Source organism: Chelonoidis abingdonii, chromosome 3 (assembly GCF_003597395.2).
Source record: "Chelonoidis abingdonii isolate Lonesome George chromosome 3, CheloAbing_2.0, whole genome shotgun sequence".
NCBI lineage: Eukaryota > Metazoa > Chordata > Testudines > Testudinidae > Chelonoidis > Chelonoidis abingdonii.
The window spans coordinates 189,454,317-189,473,569 of NC_133771.1; the positions used below are offsets into that span (position 1 = coordinate 189,454,317).

The 19,253-nt window shown below is 42.1% G+C and overlaps 1 protein-coding gene across 22 annotated transcripts in view; it reads left to right on the top strand.

Annotated features, from left to right (window-relative positions):
- NRXN1 (neurexin 1) overlaps positions 1-19,253 on the top strand; it is a 1,354,235-nt gene that overhangs the window by 675,781 nt on the left and 659,201 nt on the right. For 13 of the 22 annotated variants that reach the window (XM_075064378.1, XM_075064379.1, XM_075064391.1 and 10 more), the window contains 2 exons: positions 3,070-3,273; positions 5,488-5,514. In XM_075064378.1, coding sequence (XP_074920479.1) covers positions 3,070-3,273; positions 5,488-5,514 — 231 coding nt within the window. The remainder of the gene's footprint in view (positions 1-3,069; positions 3,274-5,487; positions 5,515-19,253) is intronic. The other 9 variants (XM_075064384.1, XM_075064394.1, XM_075064395.1 and 6 more) reach the window with 1 other exon arrangement.

A 19,253-nucleotide genomic window follows, 5' to 3' on the forward strand; every position in this document is an offset into this window, starting at 1 on the left:
GTCCTACTGGCCCATTCAGATTGGGGGAGTATTTGGTTCCAGCATCAGATAATCTGGCTAGGTTTATGGACCATTTCCACAGACCATTCATCCTCCACATGCACATCTGTCATAGCTTTCCTACTCATATCTGAACCTTAGAGTTCAGAAAATGAAATACTAGCATGAAACCTCCAAGCTTAATTACCAGCTTAGATCTGATAACGCTGCCACCAGCCAGGAATTCCAGTGCCTGGCTCACTCTGGTCTCCCCAAAACCTTCCCTGGGGGACCCCAAGACTCAGATGCCCTGAGTCTCACAACAAAGGGAAATAACCCCCTCCCCTTGTCTCCTCGTTACTTCCTCCCAGGCTTCCCCTCCCTGGATGACCCTGGAAGATCACCCTGTTTCAATTCCTTGAAACGCAAACCAGAGAGATCAGGTTTCTCTCACCCTCACTCAGAGTCCCTGCAAATGCAAGCTTTGTAACTCTAACACAAAGAGATTTTCTCTTCCCCCCTGTCTTCTTCCTCCCACCAATTCCCTGGTGAGCTGCAGACTCAATCCCCTTGAGCCCCAACTAGGAAAAAATCCAACAGGTCTTAAAAAGAAAGCTTTATATAAAAAGAAAGAAAAAGACATAAAAATGGTCTCTGTATCAAGGTGACAATATACAGGGTTATTGACTTCCAAGAAAAAAATGAATAAACAGCCTTATCCAAAAAGAAATACAATTTAAAACATTCCAGCAAACCACACACATGTAAATACAAAAAAAAACAAACAATATAAGCCTATTGTCTTTCTACCTTTGTACTTACAACTTGGAAACAGAAGATTAGAAAGCCTGGAGATAGAGTGATCCCCTCAGAGACTAGAGAGCAACAGAAACAAGACAAAGAACACACACCCAAAACTTCCCTCCCTTGAGATCTGAAAAATCTTGTTTCCTGATTGGTCCTCTGGTCAGGTGTTTGGTTCCCTTGGTTAACCTTTTACAGGTAAAAGAAACATTAACCCTTAGCTATCTGTTTATGACAACATCATAAAGAGTCTCAGAAACACAATCAGTAATCACTTCCTGTAAACCAGTGGTGGGCAACCTGCAGCCTGCAGCCCATCAGGGTAATCTGCTGGCAGGCTGCCATACAGTTTGTTTACATTTGCACGGCTGCCCACAGCTTCCTGTGGTCGCAGTTTGCCATTCCCAGCCAATGGGAACTTCAGGAAGTGGCGGCCTGGAGAACTGTGGCCACTGGGAGCTGCGAGTGGCTGTGCAAATGTAAACAAACTGTCTGGCTGCCCATCAGCAGATTACCCTGACAGGCCACAGGGTGCCCAACACTGCTGTAAACTATTGTGCCGCACCACAAAACACAAAAACACACACACACACAAAAAACATGATGAAAATCCCTTATATATAAGACACACTTCTTGGTATGTTTCCCACACGCTGGAAAACTAAAACTGATCAATTGCTCATTGGTCTTACAGCCATTGTACCATACCACAAATCCTCCCAAGAAGAGAATTCTCTGTGGTATTTGAAACTGACAGTTATTTGTAGTGTTGGATTGTGATAGGCTTACCTCCATTTTTTTCTTACTCCCAAAATGTCAGATCCAATTTTAATCCTTTTTTTGAGGCTGTCTCAGTGTTCATAAATATCATTGTGATTCCATCATTCTACAGTCATCATGGATGTGAGATGATTTTCTCCTCATGCAGACCACAAGAGGAATCATGACACATTTCACTTTAATACCTTAAGGCAGTGGTTTTCAAACTGCGGGTCGCAGCCTAGTACTGGGTCATGGAATATCAGGCACTGGGTTGCGGTGGCTCTGGTCAGCATTGCTGACTGGGCCATTAAAAGTCCCGTTGGCAGTGGTGCCCGGCTAAGGCAGGCTAGTCCCTACCTGTTCTGACATCGTGCTGAACCCCGGAAGTGGCCAGCAGCAGGTCCAGTTCCTAGGCAGGGGGGCCAAGGGGTTCCACGTGCTGCCCGTGCCCCGAGCACTAACTCAGCACTCTCATTGCCTGGGAACCAGCCAATGTGAGTTGCGAGGGGGACGGCGCCTGTGGGCGGGAGCCATGCGGAGCCACTTGCGTGCTTCTGCCTAGGAGCCAGACCTGCTGCTGGCCGCTTCCAGGCGCAGCATGGTCTGCGGTGCCAGGACCAGACAGGAAGCCTGCCTTAGCATCTCCACTGTGCCGCTGACCAGGAGCTTCCTGAGGTAAGCCTGCACCTTCAACCATGTGCCCCAATCTCCTGCCCCAGCCCTGACCCCCCCAAACCCAGAGCCCCTTCCAGCCCAAACCTCTCAACCTTGGCCCCAGCCCAGAGCCCTGACCTCCTCCTGCATCCCAACCCCTTGCCCCAGGCCTGGTCCCCCGCCAAACTGAGCTCCCTCCTGCACCCCAAATCCCTTATTCCCGGCCCCACCCCAAAGTCTGCACCCCCAGCCCGGAGCCCTGACCCCTTTCTGCCCCAGCCCCGAGCCCTTCCCACATTCCAAACCCCGGCATCTGCATCACCAATTTTCTTCAACTGGGTCACCAGAAAAAAAAAGTTTGAAAACGACTGCTTTAAGGGTTCTTTTTGATAACTTTGTAATAACTATATTCGGGGTAATAAGAACCTTACTGGTTTAAACAGAAAAAGCCCTCAGAGAATGATCAAAGTAGATGACTCAGAGGTGAGTTTTCAAGATGGGAGTGTACTGTTGACCTGGATAGCTTTGACCTAAGTTTACACAGTTAGGCCTCAATCTTGCAAGCTCTTGCATATGTGATTTTATGCACATGTATAAGGATTTATTGCATTGAGCCTTAAAAAGTATTGTATAGCAATTGAGTTAATTAAAATAAGTCTAAAAGTTGCATTGCTTGTCCCCAAACCCTGAGATTTGCCATTTCAAATCAACTTTGCTTATGTATGCCAACAATGATTGTTATACCATTTTTCAACATGATGGTGTTGGATCTTTTGGCTACATACATGTGTTGGCTTTTCTATTAACAGTTTCAATAAATACAGTATAACTATTTATTTTGTAATTAGCAGTTTTTTTGTCCATTTCCAGAGGCAACAGTTTTAAGCTATGATGGAAGTATGTTTATGAAGATACAGCTCCCTGTTGTGATGCATACAGAGGCAGAAGATGTGTCCTTACGGTTCAGGTCTCAGCGAGCTTATGGCATTTTAATGGCAACTACTTCTAGGGAATCTGCAGATACACTTCGTTTGGAGCTGGATGCAGGACGAGTTAAACTAACAGTCAACCTAGGTAACAAACCCTTCCCCCCTCTCCAGAAATTAACGTCTTCAGCATTCTTATTCTTATTATTTTGCTTGCAAGCATTTATTGAACAGCCTGTTTGACATTAAAATTAGATTATATATGTATATATACCATGCATATATATATACACACACATACACATGTCCATTTTTTAAAGATACTGATTTTTATTCTTTTGATTTTGCATTTTTTATTCTTTACACAGTCTAACATAATCCGTCAAAATATATTTTGTACTATTGTGTGTTCTAAAAAGAGAAGGCCAGTTCATCAGTGACATTTCTAGGTGAAATAATTTTAACCTGCTTGATTTCTGAGAATTGGTCTCTACTCACAGATTTTTCATAATTAGCAGTTACAGAAGTTGAGTGTACAGAGAGAAACTGTTCCAGCTATTATATGTAGGTCAGTGTAATTTTAGCTCCACCAATTAATATAACATATATATGTATAATCAAAAAACGTCTAATTTTCACACATGAAATATTGTACATTATGTCAACTGATGGGCATTATTGGTTTCTTCTTTTTAGCAGTCACATATGTAGTGAAATCCATCTGTTCTTTTATGAACAATTCTGTAGTGGTATTTTTGTGTCAAAAGATAACACAACCCTTCAATGCCCAAAGTCTGCGGCCCTCAGCAAACAGCCATGTGAACACAAAAAACACAAGCCCTTCTACAGAAAACAAATTAATAAAATGCTATCCTGGTTTGGCATATAAATAACAAAATTTTAAGTTACTGTTTTCTGTAATAAGTATCAAACTCCACGTGGCTTTTTCATTTTGCTTTATGTTTTTGTTGTTGTTTTTGAGAGAGAGAGAAGAGAGTATAAAAGAGAATAAATACAGTAAATAATAACTCATATAGGTTATTTTACATTGTTGCTTTCAAGACCGATGAATAACTATCTAAATTAGCTGTTTATATGGTGATTTCACAGATATAATATTAAAGTGTGTAGATAACCTGATGATGAGCTCACACCCATTATGTAGATAAGTAGGTCACTGAACTACTAGTCTGATATTTATGGGAGGTAGGGGTGAGAGGAGGGGAGAGGTTGAAAGGGAGAGAAGGGAATTAAAAGTTAAGAAAACCAAGTGGTCATCTTTGACTGTTCTCTTATAGTTCCCTCTTGTGACAGCCTAGGGTTACTGCAAAATGGCATTGTGGGGCCTCCTTCAGGAAAGCTTTCTGTAGGAAGAGGTGTGTAAGTGCTGGTCCCTGGCTGTTTGCACCACTTTTCTGATGCGGTTGACGACACATGACAAACGCAGCTATATGGAAACAAAATCTAGGTTTTATATTATTTATGCTCCTCAAAGGTGCTGAAGATAAATTATTGTACGTACAAAACAGTGTTGAATATTTTTAAGATCTGGGGTCATAATCCAACAAAATGATTCTCCAGAGCAATCCAGTCTGTTTTCATATACAGTAGATATCTACATAGGTATAAAAAGAAAGTAAACAAAAAAACCAATACCTGTGTTAGCTGTAATATTTATTCTGCATAAATAACAATTGCAAATTCTTAGGGGCGAACTAAGCTAAAAAGAGATGATATTCCTGAATGCCTGGATTTTCCAAATACAGTGTTCTTAGATATTAATATGAGACTTTAAATACAGTCATTGTTCTGCTGTGAATTGGTTGTATACATTTATATAAAGTAAAATATATACTACAGTGTGAACAACTATTTACAAACATAGGAAGTGCTTTATATTTTACTACATAGTTTAATAGTAAGAAAAAAGTCCACCTTTGAGGTGTAATATATAACTGTGGTCCAAAATGAATGATGGTGGCTTGGCCTGCTCTATGCCCCATTGTGACGGAGCACTTTTTAATTACACTGAGAAAAATTATCTGTTCTTTCATAGATGGGGAGGAAGTAGTGGCCTGCCTCAATCAAGCATTTTTGACAGTTAAACATGAGTTTTCACTTAGATTTGTCACCATGTAGCTTTGTTTGAAATTGGCCATTTTTGACTCTATACTGCCATTTCTACGTATAAAGTTTTATTCCATTATATCTGGGTTACAGCAATATGTAAAGACTAATCATTTGGAGTGGCCATATTTGCATGTGTCTGTCCCCGGAAGGGTGGACTGTGATTTTATTGGATGTCTGCAGCTATTACCTTGAAGGATAAATTTTCATTTTTCATCTATTCTTCCCCATCTAGACTGTATCAGGATTAACTGTAATTCCAGTAAGTGCCTATTCAAAATTTTTAAATGTTATTCCTCCATTATAAAAGTATGCAAACTAGATGAAAAGATTGTGTACACTTTACAAGCATTTGATAACTCAGTACTGAAATGCTATATTTATTACACGGGTGTACAAAGTCATCATATTTTCTCTACTGTAAATTGAATATTTTCTCTTGCACACCCACTTAAACCTCAAAAATAAGTAAAAAATTAAGGACACTAAAGGTTTTTAATAGGGGGGAAATAGTGCAAAGTTTGTTATAGCCTTAGCTATATAGTACATAACTATCTTACTGAATTAATCAAGCTGGATTCTTTTATTGACAATAGCCAAGGATTATTGAACAAACATTCATGACTTTCCACAACCTGTTCTACAGTCTTTTTCCAATTGTTCCTTGGCCTTTCACCTCTAATCTATGGTGAGACTCTCTGACCATAGTTGTCCTTACTACAACAATTCATATTGCATAATCCCCCCCAAGCAATTAACCATATTTACGTGTTGCTTCCTGCACAATTAGTTTTGCTAAATACTTGTTTTATGGATATGTAATATATGGGTAGTATTAAGTTAAGGACATTAATGTGTCTGACAAAAACTATATTTGTATGATGATTTTTTACACTCTAATCATGTAAGAACCTTTACATTGAACAATTTTTATCTGTGCTATGCATGTTAATGAAACAGAGGGAAATATTTGCCAGATGAAGGGACTAAATTTTATCCTTTCTGATATTATTTGGATTAAGAGGATATATTCCGAAAGGGGATAAAGGACTGTGATTTTATTTTGAGTCAGAGGACCTCCTGAATGGTGTCAACACAATCATCTATAGTAAGCACCATAGATTTTAGTTGCTTTATTCTTTTCTCCTGGGTTTTGGTGTCCAGAATTGGTCCTACACAAATATTAAAAGCCAAATAAAAACTATTTAAACATAGCCACCAATAGTACTAAACTCTCCATAATTCATTAGAATAATTACCCATAATATTTTTCTAGTCCATGAAGAAAAATAGGAAGGTACATTTCCTTCTATATAATATGCACTAATATGCAATGCAGATAGATCCTGCACTAAACAAGCTGCATGAGAACACAAGAAATGCTTCATTTGTAAAGAAGTTAAACAGAAATCATATTATGAAGCAGTATGTTCTTTAGGTAAGTATTACATTCTAAAATGTATTCAGACTTAAAATCTTAACACATTTTAAAACTCTATTTTAAATTAAGGTAAAATAAATGTGTCTGCTTGTAGGACAAAGTGGCTTCTTCATAAGAATAGCGTTTCCTAAGGTTCCAGTTCAAGGAGAAAGTATGTCCATTTGTCTGTTCCAAATGTGGTCAGAGGCTGGGCATATCTTTTTCTTGAATACAGGTCTTTAGATCTAAAACAAGTAGCTATTTGGCACAAATGCAATGACCTTATTTGCTGTTGGCAAATGCAATTTTTCTCTGAATGAAACAATAGATGGTAATGCAGATTTCCTTGATTTCCTATAGAATTTCACAAAATCCCTCCCAGAGGAGATTTAATAACTTTGAAGAAATCTGGAATTATTAATCCATAATATATAATTTGTTTCACTTTGTGTTAACTTTGAACAAGATCAGATGTCATAAAAATTAAGTAAAATGAGTGGTGCACATAAATGCCATCTCAGTGCTGGATCAAGAAAGAACCTACTAAAGTAGAGCAGGTAATCTAATTAGAGTGCCTATGGGCTTGAAATGAGTAGTGATGTGGTCAATGGCAAGGTTCCCAATATAGTGATTATTATGCCATTATTAATCCTTCTTGTCCTCAGACTGGAGAAAAGCCTGTAGAGAGTCTTTGGGTTAAGTTTAGAGGTGAGAGCAACTAGGATGGTGTTTTGCTGCACGTCTGCTGTAAACCACCAGACCAGGAAGATGAGGTAGACGAGGTTTTCTTCGAACAACTAACACAAGTTTCCAGATCACAGGCCCTGGTTCTCACAGGGGACTTCAATCACCCTGACATCTGCTGGGAGAGCAATATAACAGTGCACAGACAATCCAAGAAGTTTTTGGAGAGTGTTGGGGACAACTTTCTTGTGCAAGTGCTGGGAGAACCAACTATGAGCCATGCGCCTCTTGGCCTGCTGCTCACAAACAAGGAAGAATTGGTATGGGAAGTAGAAGTGGGTGGCAACCTAGACAGCAGTGATCATGAGGTGGTCGAGTTCAAGATCCTGACAAAATACAGAAAGGAAAGCAGCAGAATACAGACCCTGAACTTCAGAAATGTAGACTTTAACTCCTTCAGGGAACTGATGAGCAGGATTCCCTGGGAGGCTAATATGAGGTAGAAAGGAGTCCAGAAGAGCTGGCAGGAATAAACCATCCTGACTTGCAGAAAGAATAGCCAATATGTCAGGCAACCCGCTTGGCTTAACAGTGAAATCTTCAGTGATCTTAAACACAAAAAGGAAGCTTACAAGAAGTGGAAACTTGGACAGATGACTAGGGAGGAGTATAAAAATATTGCTCAAGCATGCAGGGATGTAATCAGGAAGGCCAAAGCACAATTGGAGTTGCAATTAGCAAGGGATCTGAAGGGTAACAAGAAGGGTTTCTTCAGGTATGTTAGCAACAAGAAGATCAGGGAAAGTGTGGGACCCTTACTGAATGGGGGAGGCAACCTAGTGAGAGATGATTTGGGAAAAGCTGGAGTACTCAATTTTTTTTTGCCTTGGTCTTCACAGACAAGGTCAGCTCCCAGACTGCTGCACTGGGCAACACAGTATGGGGAGGAGGTGAGCAGCCCTCAGAGGTGAAAGAACAGCCTAAGGACTATTTAGAAAAGCTGGACATGCACGAGTCCCTGGGGCTGGATGCAATGCATCTGAGGGTGCTGAGGGAGCTGGCTGATATGATTGCAGAGCTATTGGCCATACCTTTGAAAACTTGTGGTGATCGGGGGAATTCCTGGACGACTGGAAAAAAGCAAATATAGTGCCCATCTTTTAAAAAGGGAAGTAGGAGAACCCAGGGAACTACAGACCAGTCAGCCTCACCTCAGTCCCTGGAAAAATCATGCAGCAGGTACTGAAGGTACGTTTTGAAGCACTTGAAGGAGAGGAAGGTAATGACGAACAGTCAATATGGATTCACCAAAGGCAAGTCATGCCTGACCAACTCAATTGCCTTCTATGATGAGATAACTGGTTCTATGCATATAGGGAAACCGGTGGTCATGATATACCTAGACTTCAGCAAACCTTTTGATACAGTGTCCCCACTGTATTCTTGCCAGCAAGTTAAAGAAGTATGGATTGGATGAATGGACTATAAGGTGGATAGAAAGTTGGATAGATCGTTGGGCTTAATGCGTAGTGATCAACAACTCGATGTCCAGCTGGCAGCTGGTATCAGGAAGAATGCCCCAGGGGTTGGTCCTGTGGCGAGTCTTCTTCAACATCTTCATTAATGATCTGCATGATGGTTTTTACAGCATAGTTATGGCCCTGTCTGCCTATCCCCAAGAGAACAAACACAGTCGGGGAAACGGGAATCTTTGTTTCAATTTTAAAAAGTTCTAGCCTTCCCATTGGCTCTTTGGGCCAGGTGCCCACTCAATTCCTTTTACCTATACATAGCAGTGAGACTTTTTAACCTTGGAAATGCTGGATGAACACGTATTCTTGTGGCATGTTCAGTGGTAAGGCATCCTGCAAATCCTGGTAAAAACAAGGAATCATACAAGATTATCAATAAACAGCAGGGTATTCTTTGGTCCTATTCACCCCAGCATGGCCACTAGGGTGATTGCAGGCTAAGTTTAAGAGCTTTTCCCTGTACTTAGTTGGAATTACCAACTGTCTCTGAGGATGTCAGTCCTCCTTGTGCCCACCAGGAATGATTTCTTTGTATAAGAGTCCTCTTTCTAGCAAACCTGGACCTATTAGAAGAGCTGAGAGGTGGTGGATCATTCTGTGCTGCTGTCCAGGTTCCCTTGAGGCTTTCATCTGATTCCTGCTCTGCCTGGAACTGCTCCCTTGATGCTGGAGACATTAGTTCCTTGCTGGATTGTGGACTTGGGCTTGGTCCCACTGGAAGCGATGCAGGTGATGGGGGTGTCTCTGTCAACCGTGAACCAATCTCCACTGGTGCACTAGATTATATTTCAGTTTCCAGTTGAGTTTCTTGCACTGGTTTAGCTGTTGCTGCAGGTGCAGACTCTGTGGCGCCTTGTGGTGCTGGCACCCCTGACTCTGGTGGGGTTACAAGCACGGGTTCTGGTGGTGACTGCTCTGGGACACAGACTGGGTCCTTGTAGGAGACTCAGGAATGGAGTTAGGTGTGGAGGCCTGTTTAGCCTGACTGCGGGTGACCATCCCCACCCTTTTTGTTAGCCTCACATGGTTGGCTAAGTCTTCTCCCAGCAGCATGGGAAAGGGATAATTGTCACAGTCTGCAAAAGTCCATATTCCTGACCAGGCCTTGTACTGGACAGGCAACTTGGCTGTAGGCAAGTTAAAAGAGTTGGCCTTAAAGTGTTGCACGGTCACTTGGGCCTCTGGGTTGATGAATTTGGGGTCCACCAGGGATTGGTGGATAGCTGACACCTGTGTTCCAGTGTCTGTCCACACAGTAATCTTCCTCCTGCCCACACTCACAGTTTCCGTTCGCTCTGGGGGTATTTGCGAGGCATCTAGGCCTGAAGGCTCTCGGTGGGATCCCGGGGTGATGAGTTGCAGTTGGCTGGTGCTCTTGGGACAGTTGGCCTTCACATGCCCCAGCTCATTACATTTAAAGCATCGCCCAGCTGACTGTGAGCTGGGGCGAGGTGGGTGGTTGGAGAGTAGGGTGGTGAGATGAGAGGGCCTCTGGGTCACCCTGGCTGTGTGGAGGGCTCCTCCTTTTGAGCTTGGGCCTTGGACTGACTCCAATGGTGGGGTGTTGTATCGGGTTGCCCCTTCTGGTATCCCCATCAACTGCTACTGGCTTTCTCCTTCTCCACCACCGCCACCCAATTGGCTCCAATCTCCCGCACTTCGATTACAGTTTTGGGCTTCCCATCTAGGATGTACCTTTCTATTTCCTCAGGACCATCCTCTAAAAACTGCTCCATTTGTATTAGGAGAGACAGATCTTCCAGAAACTTAACATTTCCTCCTGATATCCAGGCATCCCATTTTTTACAATGTGGTAGGTGTGTCGAGAAAATGCTTAGCCATTTCCAGCTCTAAGTGCTTCAGTTCTTTTTCCGCTTCTAAACACTTTGCCTCTCTCCTCTCCTCTGTCTCTAAGTGCTTCGCCTCTCTCCTCTCTTTCACCTTCAACGGCTTCTCCTTTATTTCTGCCTCCAAGAGCTTCTTCTCCACTTCCAAGCACTTCATCTGCAGGAAGAAATTCCTATCTTCCACAGTTAGAACTCGGTCTGGGTTAAGGGAACCCCCACCATCTTGGCACCTGGATCTCGGGTTGGGAAGGGCTGACCTTTCCCCCTGGGAAAATCTCCAGTCCCCCACCCCTCACTGCATTTCTGTCATGGAGCTGGATGTCTGGGCTTGATCTGGATCTGTCTTCTCCATGGCATGCTGCTTTGGGAAGACTGGTTGCTCTAGGGTTTCGGTGCCCAACTGCAACCTCATGCACAGAGCTGACCTACTCTAGCCTAGCTATTTCATTGTCATGAAGCTAGAAAAAAAAATAAACTCCTTGTTGGACTCCTTGGCTTTGCAGGCAGAAAAGAAAAGAAAAGAAAAGAAAAGAAAAGAAAAACTTCCCTGGCTTTGCAGGCTGCTGAAAGGAAAATTGTGTCATTTTAAAATCCTGAGGTCTGTGCTTCTGGTTCAAAATGATCCCACCACAGTGCCACCATGTCAAGGCTAATTCCCCAGTCTGGCACTTTGAGTGCAGAAGGTGGGCCTAGAAGGACTCTAAAAATTAATACTGGCCACTTCAGGCTTGTATTAAACTCCCAAGGTTACAGCTTCTCTCTGACCTTGGACTGGTAGATGCTGCTACCACCCAAGTGTAGAACACAGGAAAGCACACTTGAGAATTCCTTCCTGTGGGGTACCCTCAAGCCCTTTCACACATCCCTCTGGGCAAGAGCTGAGAAAGAGGAAAAAAAAAAAAGGGAAATCAGCTTTTGCCACCAGCTAATTAAACAACATGTGCATAAACCTCTTAAGACACAAAAATCCAATTCTGTTCTAAAAAAGGTACATTTTATTAATAAAAGAAAGAAAGAAAGAAAATACATATGGGAATTCAGGCTATTGCTAGATTTTCAAGGAACAACTACAAGGATTAAGCACCGAGAATAGCTTTGTTAAGACCCCACTTAAAGCTTACAAAGAAAACAAAAGCACCTCAGGTTAGCACAGAGGAGTCCACAAGCCATAAAGAAATAAAAAGAGATAAAATGAATTTTGTCTTCCTAGACATTTCCTGATCTACTTACGTATCTGGGGTTTCAAATGAGTAGTTTCTAGGTATGATAGCAAGGATTTTTCATGTCTGGCCTCAAGCTTCTTATAGCATAGTTGCTGCCCTGTCCACCTCTCCCCGGAAGAACAAACACAGACAGACAAGAGGAGAGACTTTGTTTCAATTTTAAAAAGTTCTAGCCTTCCTGTTGGCTCTTTTGGCCACTCACTTCCTTTACCTATGCATAGCAGTGAGACTTTTTAACCTTTTACAGGTAGAGCAATTAGAGAATAGCTACTAAGAGGGATTGTATAGCTACTGGGTGAGTGGGTGGCCATAAAAGGGAGCAAACCCCTCCCCCTTCATTTAACACAGCACTACTCATGTGTAAGTAGTACATGGCATTGACTGGAAATGCTGCATGACCACCTGTTCTTGTGGCATGTTCACTGGTAAGGCATCCTTCAAATCCTGGGAAAACCAAGGAATCATACAAGATTATCAATAAACAGCAAGGTATTTAAACAGGTGATTGATCAAACAATGATGTTCAAATGCAATCAATTTTCAGTCTGCATTACAGGGTTCAAGTAGTGGGGAAATGTAAATAAAAACCATACAGCCATTTGAAATATACAGCTTGTTGTAATGCATTTAGTTGAGGCATTAAGAGGCATCCATGTGTGCTTTTGTAGATGTTGCAAAATCTACTTTCATGATGAAAATGGCTAATCAATATCCATGTATTAGCCTTTTATTATCTGCTGACAAGACTGACTAGAATATAATCTATCTGTTCTTTTTCCATCCTGGACAATGGAAAAACAATAAAACACAATGGGCTGGATCCTCAGCTAGTGTAAATTGGCACAGTCAATACAGCAGCATTGATTTGTATCAGATGTTTTTGATCTGTGCTAAAAAGCATGTAAAGGAGCATTACATTACAGCCAGTGCAGCAAAAATCAGCATGGCATATGTGGAGTTCTTTCTGTTGCAGAAACATTGTCATGAAACAGCACTATCCACCCAAGCAGCCTCATGAAACCAGCATTCACTGCTATATAGAAGAGAGAGCGGGCATTGGATTCCCCCAGCTGTCTCCTTCATCATCATTCACCAGCAGTTGAATGAGAACATCATGGGAAGGTGGAAAAAGGAAACTGATATACAAAATCAAAATGAAATGAGAGCATCTTGGATATTCCAGACCCATAGAGCTTAATTTGGGCTTTGTCACAAGTCTCGAATTTCGAGTGCACTGATGCAGGTGCAGACATGGAAACACATAATCTGATTCTCAATTCCCCACTTTTCTCCAAGGGTGGTAGAGGTGCCTGTAGTATGACATGGAGATTGCATCGCCTGCTGCCCCAGACTCAGCAACTCTGGCCTGGTCTACACTACGCATTTAAACCAATTTTAGCAGCATTAAACCAATTTAATGCTGCACCTGTCCACACTACAAGGCCCTTATATCGATATAAAAGGCTCTTTAAATCAGTTTCTGTACTCCTCCCCAACGAGAGGAGTAACGCTAAAATCGGTATTACCATATCGAATTAGGGTTAGTGTGGCCGCAAATCGACCGTATTGGCCTCCGGGCGGTATCCCACAGTGCTCCACTGTGACCGCTCTGGACTGCAATCTGAACTCGGATGCAGTGGCCAGGTAAACAGGAAAAGCCCCGGGAAGGGGAAATTTTTTGATTTTCATTTCCTGTTTGTCCGGCGTGGAGCTCTGATCGCACGGGTGCAAGCAGTCCCGAAATCCAAAAGAGCTCCAGCATGGACCGTACGGGAGATTACTGCCATCCTGATTGTTGTATGGGGAGAACAAATCTTTCTATCAAAGCCTCCATTACAGAGCGAAATGCCAAAAGCGTTTGAAAAAAAAATCTCCAGGCTACACAGTGCTGCATGACAAGCGTATACGGGAAGCCAAGACTCAAATGGCGCTCATGGAGAAGAGGGGGGTACTGAGGACTCCAGCTAATCCAAGTCCACAGCATTCCGAAGTATTTGCATTCTTGGCTAGCTCCCCAATGCCTGTAGGGTCAAACCCACACTGGCGTTCGGGGATAGCTGCGTCAATTTACTCCCCCCCCCCCCGCGCAATGAAAGCAAAAGAGAATATAGTTTCTTGACTTCTTCAATGTCACCTATGTCTACTGAACTCTGCTGGTAGATGCCGATGCTGCAGCAGTGAAGAGCAGTATCTGGCTCTTCTCCCCTCCCGTGGCAGACGGCTGCAATATGACTGATATTCCGTTGTCACCAATATACCCGTGAGTCCTCCTGGCTTGGCCTCAGGTGAGGCTGGCCGGGGCGCCTGGAGTAATAAATAGGAATGACTCCCGTCATTCCCAGTAGCATGTACAGAATGGGCTGGTAACCGTCGTCCTCAATTAGCAACACGGGCGAGCTCCATCAGCGCCCCTCCCGTTCCGGTGTGAGAAAAGATCTGTACTGCTGGACTGTCATAGCAGCAGCCATGCTGGACGCCTCTCACCCGCACATACTAGTTCTGCCTGGACTGGTCATAGCCCGGGAGGCTGCCTCCCCTCATTTTATCTCACTGAAAAGACTCGTGTTGTCTTATATCTGCATTCTTTATAACTTCATGACACAAATGGGGTAGGACACTGCCACGGTAGCCCAGGAAGGTTGGGGAAAGAAGGGAAGCAATGGGTGGGGTCGTTGCAGGGGCACCCCCTGTTGAATGGATGTAGGCTCATCGCATTTCTGCAGGAATCGACACAGCAGCACCTATGCTCTCTGATATACGGTTCTCTAGGTTACACTTGCCCCATATTCTAGGAGGATTGACTCTATTTTTAGACAACCACAAAACGGAGGATTGATTCCGGGATGCAATTCCAGTTTGTGGCCTTTTGCGCCCCGCAGGCGATTCAGCCAGGGGCACCCATGATAGCAGCAGACAGACAAAAGGGACAATAAACCATCATCTCATTGCCAATTTAGCCAGCAGCAAGTACGGTACAGAACAACTGATAACCGTCTCTGCTAGCATGCAAAAGCAAATGAAGCTGCTGGTGTAGGCGCTGGAGTTCGCCTCTGTCCGCGGCATCCAGTCACATACGCGTGACTTGTAAAAAAAATAGCTGAAACGGGCTCCATGGTTGCCCGGTGCTATGGCGTCTTTGCCAGGGCAATCCAGGGAAACAGGGCGTGAAATGATTGTTTGCCATTGCTTTCCGGAGGAAGGATAACTGACAACTTTACCCAAACACCCGCAACAATGATTTTGCCCCTCAGCCACTGGGCTCAATCAACCCAGAATTCTAAGGGGGCGGGGAGAGACTTGGGAACTATTGGGATAGCTACGGGAATAGCTACCCACAGTGCAAAGCGCTCCGGAAATCGATGCTAGCCTTGGACCATGGACGCACACCGCCAAATTAATGTGCTTAGTGTGGCCGTGTGCACTCGACTTTATACAATCTGTTTTATAAAACCGGTTTATGTAAAATCGGAATAATCCTGTGGTGTAGATGTACCCTCTGTCTGGCATGCTTGTGGTGGGGAGGCACACCCAAGGCCTGACCGCCTGTACAAGAAGAGGAAGAGGTAGCTTCCCAACTCTGCTCCCCTGCTACAACCTGCTGCCACTACTACTGCCTGGGATACAGACAGTGAGCACAGGAAGTTAAGCAGTCACTTTATACTCCCTTATTTCCCTATGCAGGTGCACGGCAAGGGTCATAATTGGGCTTGTAATGAGTAGAGGGAGGGAAAAGGAGAGCCAGTTCTCCATGTCAGTATGTGCAGGGGAAAAAGAAGGCTTACCTTTTAAAAGTTATTTTTCCCCTATTATCCAGGTTTTATCTTGTCCTTTGGGTTTGGGGATTTTTTCTAAAGAAATTTTGTTATGTGAAGAATGTGCAATTTATTTTTAGAATCTGCCATGGAATCTCACCATCATTTAGGGAGTTGAAGCTCTTCAGAGAGAATTCAAAATACAATGCCATGAAAATAGCATTGAAATATATATTTTTAAAAAATCGGTAAAGTATTGTAAAAAATCATAAATAGTTGAAGCAGCCTTTCCCAGGTGCTGACAGCGAATAAAACTTACAGATGGCTGTGGAATTGTCTGAGGACAATGAGCAGGGCTCTAACTGGGCTGGCTTTCAGGGTCTGACTAAGCCATTCCGTTACCAATAAATAAATAAGCTACCTTCTGCTCCAGAAGCTCATCTTTCTTTTAAAGAGACGATTAAGTCTCTGGGCCATATTTCCCGCAAGATATCCCGGAAAACATTAAATGAATATAATTTTGCCTAAAGATAACTATTTTGCTGCTAACAGGGTGGATTTGATTTAAATTGATTTAAATCACTAGTCAGGAAGACTTGATTTAATCATGGATTTCCATGTAAAAGTGCATTCTTGTTGGTTGTTATAACCTTAATACATATTCTTCGCAACTCATAGATGTAGGTTTCATTTTTAGAATGCACACATTATACATTTTTAAGTGATTTATTTTGAAAACTTTTCAGATTAGTTTTACAACTATATCAGAAAATGAATGATTGAAGCAGATATTTATGAAGTCATTAGGAGGTGAACTATCTCCAGTTCAAAAGGTTAATCATTAACATTTGGAGGATTTTCTTGCCATGCTGTATTAGGCAGAGAACATCGCCAGACAGACATTTACATTGTTTTATTTAACTAAAACAACAGTGTTATGTATTTCAGATATTTTTTCTTCAACAGCGAACATATAATATTTTAACAAAACAAGCATATGAATTTTTTAAATTAGTTAAACATTCAAGTTTTTTAAAATCAGATTTATTTTTGTTAAAAAATGGTTAAATGAAATACACCTCTACCCCGATAAAACGTGACCAGATATAACGCGAATTCGGATATAATGCGGTAAAGCAGTGCTCCGGGGGGGAGAGGGGCTGCTCACTTCGGTGGATCAAAGCAAGCTCGATATAACGCAGTTTCACTATAACATGGTAAGATTGTTTGGCTCCCGAGGACAGCATGTTATATCACGGTAGAGGTGTATTTTTTAAAAAAATTAAATCAACTATGTCAGCCAGGTGAACTTGAGAAACTTAAATATTGGCTTCTGCAGCTAACTCAGTCATCTTCACCTTCATTTTCCTGTTTGTTCATAATCTGGAAAAGAAAAAACAAGCTTTCCTGCTTTTCCAGGTCTCAAATGATTTCATAATTTGGAATGAATTAGTCCAAAGGAAGAAAATATTCTTTATTCACCAGCAGAAGAAGCTACTGCTGTTAAAAGTGGTATTATCACTTCAACAGTCTCTGAATCCAAGTGCTTACGTGATTTCCACTATTTCACTGGTGTGACTTTCTTTAAAACATCGTCAGCAAACATATATTTCTTGAAGAGTTCTTATTCCCAAACTGGGTCTCTTTTATCGTCTACTGCTATTATAGGTTTTCCCTTCTAGTGAGAGAATGGTATGGTAGATCTCAAATCAATGAAGGCGACACTCAGAAAGACCTCAAGACTTCTGGAATATGCTGCTCAAAACAGTTTCACTTGCCTGTCCCTCCCTTCTCACATTTATCTCCAGACTTTTTTTCCTTATCCAGACCTATTCTCCCCCAACAATCTTCTTTCTATTCATTGAACTTTTTGAAACTTTGCACTTTCAGAGAGAGGTAAGGGATGGACTCTGTGTACACAACTTTGCAGAGGGACAATAGAGTTGGGGTCTGTAATTTCTCACCTCTATATATTATTTATTTATTTATTTTAAAAACATTTTTGCTGTTAACAAGCATGTTATCTCTGGAGACAGAAATCCACAGTTTGAGAACTGCAAAACTAAGCATCTCTGATGGTATCTTCTAGACTGAGCACTGAGTCCCATTGGGTAGATAGAAAGATTAACCTAAATAATCTATAAAGAAGCCCCTGGAGCCCCATAAAATTGGGTCCTTAATCCATGAAATATTGGAACTTATTTACAAAACTTAAATATTACATGAATATATTGTCTCATACTATAGAATTAGAATTTATAATCCCTATTCCTTGATGAGATATATTTGAGCTATAATGTATCTTAATTAAAAATATTTTTAGATAGTTTTTTTCCTCAAAAAGCATTTTACTAAAAAAGTATGATTTAAATTAAAAAAAATCTGATTTTTGTATTTGTTTTATTTTAAAAATCATTGATTTTTATCCACTGTGGGTGCTGATAAAAGCCTATTAGCAAAGGACAATTATTATATGAAGATATGCACAGTCAATTGAGACTGTCACTACCACTTTCAACCCCTTATACTTGGTCCAGCCTGTAAAGCCAACAAGACAAAGAGAAAGAGTGAAGCCCAGGGGAGCATCTGAGCCCTGCAGAGCCCAGGGGAGCATCTGATCCTCGGTGATGGTGAGCCAAGCCTGAGGAGCCTGAAAAGAGGGCCTCTGAGCCCATGACGAAGAAGCCAAGCCTGAGGAGCCCAGCAGAGACTATGGGCACCATCAATTGTGAGCCAGGCCCCAAGTAATCCAGTATTCCCAAGCAGAACACTCATGATGGTATTTGCACAATCTACTGTGAGTGGTGGCATGTTATGGCATTTCAAATGGGTAGAATTTGGTTCGTGGGTGGAGCCTGGAAAGGAATCACTTATTATTTTCTTTTCTCCATTGGGACCTGTGAGCATGAGTTCCTCACATTAATGGTTGATACAATATGTGCAAGAAAAGGTTGATCAGATGCTGACCTAAAGTATCAGAATGGAAACCTTAAAAGGTGAGTTAACCTATGTGGGTGACACTCAGTGAAGTGGAATCACATGTAGCCAGTTGCCTTCCAAGTTACAGCTTTAAACACAACTGGTCCAAGGCTCTTGAAATCAATTTGCTACCTCCCAGCCTACTCCCCACAGGAGTGCCAGCAGTCATTATGGCGCACCAGTCCAGACACCTAACCTCTTTTCTCCTCCCTTACCTCCTTCCTTATTTCATCATCCTCATCCCTTGTCTGCTGCACTCTTTATTTCATTTCCCACCTACCACCTTGGAATGAGCATAAAGTCCTCTAGTTATCCTGATAGTGTGGCTTACATGTTAAATACCTTTACCTGCTACCTTTGGTCTGTTTTATTTCATCTATTTAGATTGTAAGCCTTGGATTGGAGCAGGGATTGTCCCTTATTGTGTGTTTGTACAGTGCCTGGCCAAATGGAGTTGTGAATAACCATTTATATAATAATAATATGCCTGTGGCTTTTCAGCCCAAGATGCTGCATTCTGCACTAGCAACAAGCAGTGACTGATTCCTATTGAAAACACTACTT